Raw genomic sequence first — 12,837 nt, forward strand, 5'->3', positions numbered from 1 at the left:
TGTCGGCTGTGTGTGGCGCACGCGGGGAGGGTTGTCCCCGAGAATGTGATGTGCGATAGTCTCGCGATATGATTCACGGCTCTTAGCCGAGAGGAATCAGCGCTATCGTTAGTTCATCAAACTGGGCTCCCAAGATCCTTTTTCTTACGAGACCTCAGCTGGTCGCACACTGGAGCTAAACATCATCAACTCGGAATGTAACGCGAGGAGGTAAAGGGAAGTGCTTCCAAAGTCTCCATTGATAAGCTAAAGTTTACGCTAGCCGTAGACACACTATAGGAACTGAGTTTCCGGTAGAGCAATCCGTAAACTACTAACGTTAACGGTGTGACATTACAAGGTAACATCAGGAAAGGCACATTTACCGTAAACGATGTCCAGCCAATGGGAGCAGAGCTTATAGAGCACGCCGAACTTCCTAACGGAGCAGTTAACGTCACATATCAGTTTGGGGTTTCACTTTATGTAGCTTAGCAACCGTGAACAAATGCTAGACTTAAGCTTAAGCTAACATTACACCAAGCAGAACGCACGAGACGTCTTTTAACGCTCCTGTTCCTGCTCCTTCACACATGCGATTGTACGCGAATCCATCATCTGAAACTCTGCTGTCACCCTCAAATGAAAGCATGGCTCTATCAGGCCAAAGGTGCGGACAAACGCAATCCTGAGAGTTAACAAGTGAGATTGCATTGAGATGGCATTTTCTTGTTATTTCTTATATTTTTATTTAGAACGTTGTGTTATCTGGTGATGTTATCTGGGGACTTTGTAGAGTAGCAGTTATGGGGAGGGGTAGGGGGTGTCTAAATATAAGGTATTTCTCCAACCATTCTAATTCAATAAGTCATGCAAGTAAAAAATGAGAAACTGAGAGGGCTATGTTGTTGTAGACAGCTGTATGGTTATTATTACATTAATAAACTAATGTGTATACAAGGGTGTAGAAAATGAATGAGGTGTAATACATATTGCTGTATATATACACACGCACATCTAAACAGGTTATAAAGCAGATAGTTTAAGTTAATAAAGACAGCGTGAAAAGGTCAAAGGGATGACGAGTTAAGCTGTCTGGCCTGTGGGTGATGTTTGTACTTGAGCCTGGCGGTGCTAGGGGGGGGGGGGGGTGGGGCTTGTGCTTTATAACTTAGTTTAGAGTTGAAATCAACATTGACTGCTCAATGATCAATTGACCCATTGAAGGACAATGGGGGGTCTTTTATATACATGTGGCCCCTACAGACACACAAAAAAAATGTATTAACGTGTTCACCAGTCAATCTGCACACACACCTCCTGTGATGTCATCAGGTTGAGATGCCCTGCATGGATTATTGCCTTTGAAGCATCTGCTCCCCTGGATGTTATTAGTGTGCAACAGTCCTGGTCCTTTTCGTTCCTCCTCAGCCAGGGAGCTGGTCTCAAAGTGGACACAGACACTGATCAGCTCAACTAAGAGAGATGCAGACATTGCCTCAGCACCAACTGTTAGAGAGAGTTAGCTAATATGGCACGTTGATGGCATTTTGCCTGTTATACAAGGTTGATGCTGAGGGATCAGAGAACATTGGGGGAAGGGTTGTAAAATCAGTGGTCTGACTTTAGTGTACCTATAATACATCTGTGATTACTAGTTAGCCTTCTGTTAATCTGGATATACTATTATCATTCTACAGTTTGCCACAGTTTTCTTCACATTTCCTCTCCACCGTGTGGAACTCGAAGAGGTGTTATGTAGTCGTATTTGAGGATTTTCATCATTGATATTTTCTATTTGTTAGCCCATTTTTCCTCCCCCTGCTGTCGGTGATGTAAGTGGGATCTGTTTTGTTGTAATTAAGGGCCGACGTCAATGAGTTGCATTTCTAGCAAGCGGAGAACTCATAATTGCGAGCTTACAGCAAGACACGTGAAGGCAGCACCGCTCTGATCCAGTCGAGCACGCGGCCGCGCACAGCTTCATGTCCCTCCGGTGACTCTGAGCGCCTTTCGGACCCATTCACCGCTTTGGGTTGCGCCGCAGGATTTTAGCAGCGAGTCCAAATCCCGGTGGCCATCGCGGAACGATGCCGATGAAGTTGGAAAGTAATGAGCGAGGATGCTGACGCTTTGTTGGGAGGCTCGCAGGGCTTCTGTGCCGCGGTCATCCCGCAGCTCATCCCCTGCTGCTTTGTCTTCACTTGGCCCTCCGACACCGACCGGTAGGTGACCGCGGGCTTTTGCCTGTGTCATTGGGATTGACCGATTGCTGTTGTAGAAAACCGCTGGCCGCGTGGTCCTTGATCGGACTCGCCCGACTCTGGACTCACTCGTGAATCGGCTTAATAGTGATTTGATGATATATAACGGCAGTGATGCGACTCCCCCCCCTTTCAATATTCCTCAGATGTTAACAAAGAGGATAATCCTCAGCCTTTTTGTTACCATTGTTAAAATGGATATCCAATACTGTGCATCATTGTAATGGGTTTGCACCCAGACTGCAGCAAAGAGCAGCCTCTTTGCCCTTGCCCGTCTGTGTGTTGGTGTCGGAAGCTCCTAAATAATAGATGGGACCCTAACCCCCTGGGCCCCTCCCTTTTAATAGCCTGCCAGCGGCCTTGCGTTTTTATCTGATTTGTTGTGTATTACTGTCGGTTGACTTACATTTCACACCTGAAGCACCCGGGGCCATGTGACCTCGGCACAAACAATGGAAAAGGTGTTATGGTTGTGGGGTGCAGGGGACCAGTTGAAATTCACTGGCTGTGTGAAATTCAGTCTGCTGTAAGTTGGATTGCCATGTGAAAGATGAGCGGGGAGTGAGGGTCCTTTGTTCCTGGACCGGTGCTGTGGCCACATGCCGCTTGGCTTCTGGCTTTTAGTTTGACATTTCTGCCAGCCATTCAAGTCCCATTCAGATCTCTGGTGAGGCCATGTGATTCATACATGCGGATAACAATCAGTCGGCTCTCAGTCAGATAAGTTGTGTCAATGGTGCCTTAAGTTAAGCGTGTGCCCCATGGTAGGATCACTCAATGGAGTTTTGTTCACGTTCACGATGACCCTTGTCTTCAAGGACATTGCCTGTCTGCTGCTGTGCTGTTCAATAGTTTTATTTGAGTAAGCAGCCGCTTAGCGAGTTTCACTCCATGTATGTGATATTACGTCCACTAAAAGGGCTTGTTTTCAGTTGGTTATTAAATGTGTCTGTCACACCTCACAGAGAGATAAATTCTCTTTCCCTTTTGCTTGATCCGCCCTCTTTGTGGCTGTATCCAAGGTCCTGCATCACCAGTCTTCTGAGCCTCATGGTCGTAAAGCAGCTGTAGTGTTTCCTCAATAATGGGCCAATTTCAGAAAGGTTGCCCCCATCAGGCAATTACCCCCAAAACCCTGGGGAATAGGTTGGAAAATACCCGGTACCCGGCAGGGCGTCTCTCAGAACCGCCGATAGGGCAACAAAGGACTGCAGCTCACTTGATGATATGCACTTAGCCCTGGGTCGGGGCTTTATTCTGCTTATCTGCATTCCCTGCTCTCTGGTTCCATATGGACTACAGCAGATGGCCGTCGACATATTTCATAATGGGACCATGTCTTTCTGTCTTTTAAACTTGCCACCATTGATCAGCTTTCTGTCTCATCCGAAGTGAAATAGATGCATTCATCAATCAACACTACTACGTCATGTGATTCATCAGAATACAACTGAATGTAAATGTCATTGGGATGTAATGAAGTAAACTGGAAAAGGTCGGGTACCACTCAATACCAAAACCCCCCAACTTGATCTCAAACCACTCCCATCACCTCTTGACCTTTGGTTCTCTGTGATTCCATGAGTGTACATTGGTCCTTCAATTCAATTCATTTTATTTTGTATAGCCCAAAATCGCAAATTACAAATTTGCCTCAGAGGGCTTTACAGTCTGTCCTGTGCACAAGATTGTGTGTTTAAGTGCTCTGTGAGGTGGGGGGCTTCTTGCGTAGATTGCATGAACCCCTCCTGGAAGCATCACTTGCTGTGAGGCGAGGTGAACTGCTTCTCACTTTAGAATCTCTGAAGAACAGCTGAGGCCCTCTCTGGGTTTCAGTTCCCAAAGTGAGTTTTGTTTACTCAACTTAGTTCCACATGGGTACACATTTGTGTGGCTGAGGTTGGTGGTCTCTGCAGCACTCTTCTCCTGTGAGGCTTCTCATGAGTGTGCTGCACACTTTTCACAGGCTCTGCACTCTAAAAGCAAACCTTTAGCCCTCAGCCATTTCTGCACAACTCTGTGTGAGCGTGTACTTAATTTGATCGTCGAGTCCTTTATTGTATGATGACAATAATGAATGAGTGTGTAGGCCCAGAGAGGATCGACTGCCTCTCACTGTTACATGAAACCATGAATCAGTGCTTTGGCTTCAGTACGATTAGCAGTGTCATCCTTTTTAATTGAAGTTGTGATCCTATCAAACTTTAGTGGCAGTTTGGAACTCAAATTCTCCTCCATGTTCAGTGTTAACCAGTGGCGCCTGGTGGATTTTTCCTTTTGGTAGGGCCAGCCAATCAGTTTCAGCAAATATTCCAATATGATTCAATGCAAAAAAAAGTATTTTTTAAATTCCATTTATTTTATATAAATATAGATATCGTAATATATATATATATATATATATATATATATATATATATATATAGAAGGATATATTGATTGTGTTTAGCTGTTTTGACCTCTGGTTTATCCACCAAAGTTCTTCTCTCAAACGGTTCTTGGTCGGGTCTTCTTGGAAGAATACTGCTCGTGCTCGCCATTGTTTTGTTGTTAAAGGGGCGCTTCAAGAGACCAGGCCTGGGCTAGCCCTATGCAGATTCTTTTTTAGCATGCTGAAATCATATGTCACTCATTTATCTTTAATTTAATGATAATAATAAATAATAAAAACAATTCTAATCTTTTTTTTTTTTTGTGTGTGTGTGTGTGTGGCTCAAGATGGGGCCACGCGCCCATGGTCCTCTATGGGCCGCCGCCACTGCGTGCCGTTTGAGACTCATTGATCCCTGAAAGGCTATACGCCTCTACTCTGATTTAACATAAGAAATAAGTGACCAACACCAGAGTTGGAAGAAAAATAAGTAAAAGTACTAATACAACCCTTTCATGACTCATGATGATGGGTAAAGTTCCTGTATTTAAAATACTGATCAGCATTATATACAAAAATGTACTTGGAAATAAATGTAAAGTACTGCTGTTTAGAAAAGTGGGCTTTTTAGTTGTTTATTACTGCACTGTTATTGCTATAGTAATAGAGTTGCATTCATTCATTGTTGTAGACGGTCAGGTACATTTTCTGTACATCAATGCAGTGTATTTCAGAAGAGCAGAAACATAGCATAGTACTTGAGTAAATATACTTGATTGCTCTCAACCACAGATTAATGGCACATTTTACCAGGCTCAGGAGCCACCAAGTCATGTGCTGGTATGCGGTGACCACAGAGTCCTCAAACAATGATAATCCCCTGGGTCATCTTCTGTCCTTTTAAGAAGTCCGTGCCCTTTGCTGTGGAATGATTCCAACCAAGTATCTCCCCAGGCTGTTCATGTTCATAACTTCCACTTCATCTCTCCACCAGTGAGCAGCAGTGGGGTTTGCCAGTACTGGACCAGCAGCAGCAGCAGGCCGGCACCATGAGTGTGTACGGTGCCGGTGGCGGTGCTGCCGGCGGCGCCAGAGAAAGAGGAGCAGCAGAACATTCCCGGGACCAGCAGCGGCGTTCCAACGACCGCTCTCGTGACTCCTCCCACGACAGAGGAGAGAGCCAGCTGACGCCGTGCATCAGGAATGTCACTTCCCCCACTCAGCAGCACGGTGAGCAGGACATCGAGGAGACAGTCCGAGTGACACAGCCCCAATGTTTTTCACCACAGCAGCCAAGTGGATGTCCTCTTCTCTCCCACAGACCGCGAACGTGGCGACGGAGGCTCCTCCTCCCGATCCTCCAGTCCCCGTCCTCCCAGGGTGTCTATTCCCTATTCTCACCTTGGCGGGCCTCTCATTGGGGGCCACCTTCCTTGGCCCCTGGTTCCTCCCGGAGCAGAACGCCTCTCAAAGCCAGCGGCGCCCGGTCTGTGCGATATGGTCTATGTGTATGACCTCGGCAGCAAAGAAGGGCACCGCAGCGGCCCGAGGCTCGGAGAAAGAGTCACGCTCATTGTGGATAACACAAGATTTGTGGTGGACCCCTCCATCTTCACAGCTCAACCAAACACCATGCTGGGCAGGTAATGCTTTGATGGGGTAAAGTAAGAGCCATAAGATGATACATAATGGGGAGTTTGTTTTCTCTAAGCTACGTTAACCCAATAGCTGTCTTGCATTTCTGTAAGGAGGAAGAGCAGCCTCCTCCTCCTCGTCATGCTCCCCTCTCCCCTTCTGGGGCTCCCCAGTGACTTGTTAAGTTTCGCTTGGAAGATCACACTCTATTGTCACGGATTGTCACGCCACTGTGACTAAGCACACTTTACAAAAAAGCAACACATATCTTTGAATCTAGTATTTTTGCAAATGTGTAAGTAACAATCAGTTGATGTTGAAAATCAACATAACTGCTCAGAATCTTTGAATGCTGGTTAAGCCGCAGTTGGGATTATGCGATCAGGATGAGAGCAATTTTGATTGTGATGATGTGTTTAAAGTATTAAAAGTACTACTCAAATGTCCTCAATGTGTGTAATGTGCTTTGAAGCTGTGAGAACATAAAACAAGCAGCAGCAACAAGTAGAGTGAGCTGCATCTCCTCTGTGACCTGTGACCTCGAGGAGAGGACACAACTGTTTGCTGGTTGTTTCAGGATGTTTGGTTCTGGGCGGGACACCAACTTTACACGGCCCAATGAGAAAGGGGAGTTTGAGGTGGCCGACGGCATCAGCTCCACCGTCTTCAGAGCCATTCTGGTGAGTTTGCTTCTACCTCTGTGCTAAATGTTCTTTCTTCCTTTCCTCCCCATTTCGTTCTCCTTCCTCTGCCTTGTTCCCAGTGCGTTCAAAGTCCTCCTGAGACGCCTCCATGTTTTATTCATTCATTGCTTGTTGTTCGCCGCTCTCTGGCCAACTGGCTAGCTGGTAATAAATCGTTTTCTGATCTAAATGACGTTGGAATGTTTGAAACCAAAACCCCTCCACACAGACACAGCTCCTCTCATCTCTGGTCCCTCATTGTTTCTCCTGCATTGCTCTTTTCCGTGTTTTCATGTAGCGAGGGAGTTTCTTTCTGGTGTTAGCGGGTGAGCTGTATATTATTAGTTGGGCTGTCAAAAGATTTTAAAAAATGAACGAATTGATCGCACATTTTGAAATTCATTAATCTCAATAATGGCGATTAATGAATTGTTGTTACAATGTTTTTAGTGAAAGTTTGTTTTTCTTCTACAGACTAAATCTTAAAAGTAATGAGTAATCACTTTAGAAAGAATGTATTTTAGACACTTAATTGTCTCAAATGTGTTTTAAACACAAATCTACCCACATTTGATGATCATGGAGGCAGAGTTCCACCAGGTGGAACATGTTGAACTAGTGACTCTTCCTTCTGTCCTCGTGCACTTTGCTCTCAGCTCTTCATCATTTAACTGCTGTGTTTGAAGTGCCAACAATGTCCCCACATTTAGCAGGACGTTTTCAAACCGCTTTAAGGACACAGTGGTGTCCTCTGCAGACTGTGGGTAACGTTAGATGTTGAGATGGAAGTAGCCTAGCAGCTAGCTTAGCCTTGCAGTTAGTTTAGCAAAGCGGTGCTTTAAGTGGTCCGTTTGCCGCTCACCCCTCACGTCCGGTTTACGTCCGGTTTAGGTCCGGTGCCGGAAGTAAACAAACGAACGTTAAAATTACATTAAAATATTTTGTTGCATTAATCTCGGTTAACTTTGATAGCCCTAATTATTAGTGTTACAAATGTGTCACAAACTGTTGTGGGTTATTACAGGTCATTATATTCACTTTCATTATTTTAATGTATTTAATGATTTCATTTAAAAATAAATAGATTTTGGTTTAATTTCTCTTCAAATCTGGCATTAGATGCATTTCTGGGAATAGTTTGTGTATTTCTCACTTTTAAACCATGTGTATAGAAAGCACACAGAAGAGCTTTTCATTCCAAGCAATAACGTATATGCATGTCCACCCTGGACTACGCAGTTAAAGTGAGGCTTAGCAGAATCACCCCTATATCTTTTATTTTCTTCTCGGTTTCCCAATATCGATGTTTAGACTGTTCCAGTATACGCTCGTTTCATAATCAGTCTATTCTCTGGCATTGCTTCATTAAATCACTTTGGTCAGTTACTTTCTCTTGTTTGATCAATTAATTGATTGGTACACAGTGATGGAAATATACATATTTATAACACGCAGTACAAATTAATCAATAATATTAGATTTCTTTTAACATTTGAGAGGTGATGGTGAAGTCTATTTAAATGTGAGCACTACAGTTGAATTGTGATGAACGCTCTGATGTTTAATAATGATGAGATATTGCTGTGATGGTGCACATGTGATCATGTCGACACTAGCAGCAGTGTGTGATGGCACCTGTTCTTCCCATAGCGCGTGCTGCTGCTTTTGTTTCCTGATTTAAACATTGTATCTATTAAGGAAAGCATAACCTATGATTACGATAGTATATTTACAGTGTGGAGGCGGTTTTTGTATTTTTAGTCCAATCCCTCGGTCACGAGCCAGAGATGGATCATTCCGTCAAATACTGCAAGCAGTCGGTGCCCAGATGGGAGGAGGTTGCAGCAGCATGTGGAGTTGTTCATTGGAGAAGAAATAGAAAGAGCCCAGAGATGGGCTGCTCCTACATGAGCCAGGATCACACTGACAGTAGTAATTACTCGGCTGTGGCTGTAGAATGGATTACAAAGAGGAGTGGGGGGAAAATAGAGCAGGGGAAGTGAGCCCAGTCCCTCCTCCTCGTTTCTATTGCTGTGAGCGGATCAGCTGATGGAGACCGGATGGAGAGCGAAGCAGGGAGGGAAAGTGACGTCGTTAGCTTTAGCCTCCCTCTATCGCTCTCTCTCTCTCGCTCTGCGCTGTGACGTTGCTGGTTGTTGCTTTCATCACAGCTCACTCTCATCCCTCCCTTTCCTCTTCCTCTCTCCCTCCCTCCCTCCCTCCTTCTCTCTCTCTGCTGCCTGTGTGACTGAAGCATCAATAATGGCGTCTTGTTTTTTTCCCCATGCCTGTGTGTTTGTGTGAACACCCGCCGATCCACTCACTTATTCATCGGCGTGTGTGTGCGCTGCTGAAAATGGCAGGATTACTACAAGTCGGGGATAATCCGCTGCCCCGACGGCGTCTCCATTCCCGAGCTGAGGGAGGCATGTGACTACCTCTGTATCGCCTTCAACTATAGCACCATCAAGTGCAGAGACCTCAGTGAGTACCCAGCACGCACATACACATCACTTCTTGTGCACAGCTGGGGCTTTGGCACCAGTTATTGAGTGTGAAGCACAGGTAGTGGTCTTCCTCCACTAACTTGTTTTCATTAGGATTACACAGAATGAGTAAGAAGCCACGCAGGAGCCAATGGATTCGCTGTGTCTCCAGCATAGAAGACAGTAGCTGAAGTAAAAGTGAGCCTTCAGTCAGAGCTGAAGGTTCCCCTGAATATGTGGAAACGGGCTGATCTACCTGCTAGTTTACATGGTCTTCTTTGCTTATTATCATGTCTGATGTAGCTGTGATGACTTACTATTCCACGGAAAGGCTGTGTCGCCAAGGATCTTGGTGTGTTTGTGCTATCTCTCTGTTGGTGTGTGGGAGGAGGCTGCTGTGTGTGTGTTTGGCTCTAAGTAGGTCATGATTAGCTGTGAGATGTAATGCTTGTTATTAAGCCGGCCACATAACACTAGCAGGTCTCCTCTTACCAACAAGGTGGCCTTTGTCAGGGGACTGTACCTTGTTTTATTGGAGTCTATTGAGTCTAGACCCACATACAACAATGTATTCTTCATATACACCCATGTAGAATGTAGAATTATGCTACGTATAAGCAGCTCAAAGTATAGAAATAATTCCACATCTTTCAAGTGGTTCCTTGAGATGTCACTTTAAGGCAGTGATTCCCAAACTAGGGTAAATGCAGGGACACGCAACATCATCACCAATTCACAAACACACATTGGTAAAACAATACAAAACACCATTATAACAAAAGAGAGGGATTCATTTGAACACTACAATGGGTGTTCCACCAGGTCAAGCCGTGCTTCGGCTCTCTGTGTGTGTGTGTGTGTGTCCTCATCCGCGTGCCCGTGGTTCCTCCTCAGGCGCCCTGATGCACGAGCTGTCCAACGACGGGGCCCGCCATCAGTTTGAGTGTTACCTGGAGGAGATGGTGCTGCCGCTGATGGTGGCCAGCGCTCAGAGCGGAGAGAGGGAGTGTCACGTGGTGGTGCTGACCGACGACGACGTGGTGGACTGGGACGAGGAGTACCCTCCGCAGATGGGAGAGGAGTACTCGCAGAGTAAGTCACCTTCACTCATCCTCAGTCTGAATTAGGGGGTGTGAGCTGTCTCGGGATCCAAGCACCTCCCCCGACAAGCCTCCTGCCAACTGCGTCAAAGGAAACCACTCCAAGTGTGGTAGATTCCCCAGGTGTTGATAACTCGCATGAAGGACACACATGTACAGGAACAATATATTTATTGTTGAGTTGAGTTACTGCAAGCTACCCTGAACTGGTCCTGAATCCCTCTGTTTAGTCCTGATCTTTTTTCAAAAGGCTGTCTGTATCCACACAGTTCTAACAAATGCAAATTAACTGGAACAAGCAGACCAAATAAAGGTGTAACAATAACCAACAAACATTTCTTAAAACCCATCATGGCGAATTGAATAGAGTCTGATGAGGGAGAATGAGTAGAAATGGTTTTACCCAACGTAAAGGGTTAAAATGGTAGTTTTAGCTGTGTCACGTGCTACCTTTGAGGTCAGGTTAGCATCTGTTCATTGAAGGTGATTGGATTTCCAAAACATGGGCGTATGTTTGTCACCGATCCCTCCGCCTGCTACGATCCTTTGGACACTGTAGATTGACAGCCTCATTGGGGCTCCGTGCTAGAGGACTGACGAGTTGACTCCCTGTGTTCCTCTCCAGTCATCTACAGCACCAAACTGTACCGCTTCTTCAAGTACATCGAGAACAGGGACGTGGCCAAGTCCGTTCTGAAGGACCGAGGACTGAAGAAGATCCGACTGGGAATAGAAGGTACCGGTTTGATCAAAGTGTTTGAATGTGTCCCAACACGGTTGAGTGCCACATCTAATACAAGCGCTAGCTTTTTGATGGATCTACATAAAAGGAATAGGCTGCTGTTTTACCTTTCCATGGCCAGTACCGGTCGCTCCCTGGACACCTGCACATTAACATTTTGATTAGGGCTCCATCCTATCGCTACGCTAACCTTCATATGTGGCTCCACATGACAGCGCCACCCCAGCTGTTCAGCCTCTGTTTGATCTCCGCAGGCTACCCCACCTACAAAGAGAAGGTGAAGCGGCGTCCCGGAGGGCGTCCCGAGGTCATCTACAACTATGTCCAGCGTCCCTTCATCCGAATGTCCTGGGAGAAGGAGGAAGGGAAGAGCCGCCACGTGGACTTCCAGTGCGTCAAGTCAAAGTCCAGCAGCAACCTGATCGCGGCCGCCGCAGACGTTCCCCAGGTGCAGCTGGTGGTCATGCAGCCCCCGGGGCCGCAGGGGGAAGAGCTGGACACCAACGACGGCCATCAGCAGGCGCTCGGGCCGTGCCTGGAGAACATTGCTGGCCCCCAATTAGCGCTAAGCTACGAGGGTCCGAACCAGCAGGCCCAGGACGCTCCTCCCAGTCTGCCCCACGGCAACCAGCGGCAGGGCGGCGGCTACACTCAGGCCACCTACCACTACGAGCCGGACCCGGACAGCCCCTCCCCCTCTGCATGACACAAAGACATGTCATGTGACCTACAGATGCTCCACATAGAACTAAACACTCAGTCAGACCCAGGAACCTGACAGCCAATAAGCACACAACGCTCACAATGAAGCACCTCCGGCGACTGGATGCGGTCAGTGTGAAGGCAGACTGTCCCCCCCCCACGCCCCAGCAAAGCACCACTTTGCCTTGTGTTGCAACTCTGCTGCAGCCTCTCAGTCAGCACTCAGTCGTGTGTGTGTGTGTGTGTGTGTGTGTGTGTGTGTGTGTGTGTGTGTGTGTGTGTGTGTGTGTGTGTGTGTGTGTGTGTGTGTGTGTGTGTGTGTGTGTGTGTGTGTGTGTTGGACTCGAGGGTCCACTGTGTCTCGTCTTTTCTGTTGTCCACATGAGGCGCCGTCCTTTGGTTCCACGTCTCCGGCGTCCTGGCTGAGCTGCTCTGAACTGGTTCATCACTGCTGAGAGCACACAGGAAGTCAAGCACATGTTGTTTTCTAATAAATGATGTTCACTACTGCCGCCTCCTTATTTCCACCTGTCATCCTGACTAGCAGTGCATACATATATTACGTATTTGCTAGAACTGCCCAGCCAGGACTCGACACGCGCGTGTAGCAAGCTTTCCAAAACCTCCTTGGCAAGAAAACTGAGGTCAGAGGTGACCATGTGGCAGAAGAGTTCTTCAGTGACCTTCAGTCAGCTGCTGTTCACCAAAGAGGCTTCAAAGGGGCAGAGCAACGTTTCTCTCTCACGCCCCCTCCTCCCTCTCTGTCTCCCCCTTCCTCACTCACTCACTGTCTCTCCACGTTTCTCCCGCCTTGACTGTCTAAGTCTCTCATGGCAACATCTTATAAATACCAGCGGTCTGCAGTGATTGGCTGA

At 46.7% G+C, this 12,837-nt stretch overlaps 1 protein-coding gene across 2 annotated transcripts; it reads left to right on the forward strand.

The window, feature by feature from the left end:
• Nucleotides 1-57: 57 nt before the first annotated feature.
• LOC119195697 (BTB/POZ domain-containing protein 10-like) lies at nt 58-12,469 on the forward strand. Of its 2 annotated transcripts, none has more exons than XM_037450840.2 (8): nt 58-210; nt 5,609-5,844; nt 5,936-6,257; nt 6,827-6,929; nt 9,296-9,416; nt 10,313-10,510; nt 11,144-11,254; nt 11,515-12,469. In XM_037450840.2, exons 2-8 carry the CDS (start codon nt 5,664-5,666, stop codon nt 11,964-11,966), a joined length of 1,488 nt encoding a protein of 495 aa, XP_037306737.1. In that variant the 5' UTR covers nt 58-210; nt 5,609-5,663; the 3' UTR covers nt 11,967-12,469. The 2 variants fall into 2 exon arrangements, with proteins under 2 accessions (XP_037306737.1, XP_037306736.1); XM_037450839.2 differs by lacking the exon at nt 58-210 and adding an exon at nt 1,299-2,204.
• The last annotated feature ends 368 nt before the right edge of the window (nt 12,470-12,837 follow it).

This window comes from Pungitius pungitius, chromosome 6, assembly GCF_949316345.1.
Source record: "Pungitius pungitius chromosome 6, fPunPun2.1, whole genome shotgun sequence".
Lineage (NCBI taxonomy): Eukaryota > Metazoa > Chordata > Actinopteri > Perciformes > Gasterosteidae > Pungitius > Pungitius pungitius.

Excerpts from the sequence above, each read along its gene's own strand:
- LOC119195697 (XM_037450839.2), top strand. The coding sequence starts at position 2,092 with ATGAGCGAGGATGCTGACGCTTTGTTGGGAGGCTCGCAGGGCTTCTGT. Across the intron at positions 6,258-6,826 it reads CCAAACACCATGCTGGGCAG|GATGTTTGGTTCTGGGCGGG; the intron begins GTAATGCTTTGA and ends TGGTTGTTTCAG. Across the intron at positions 9,417-10,312 it reads CATCAAGTGCAGAGACCTCA|GCGCCCTGATGCACGAGCTG; the intron begins GTGAGTACCCAG and ends GTTCCTCCTCAG.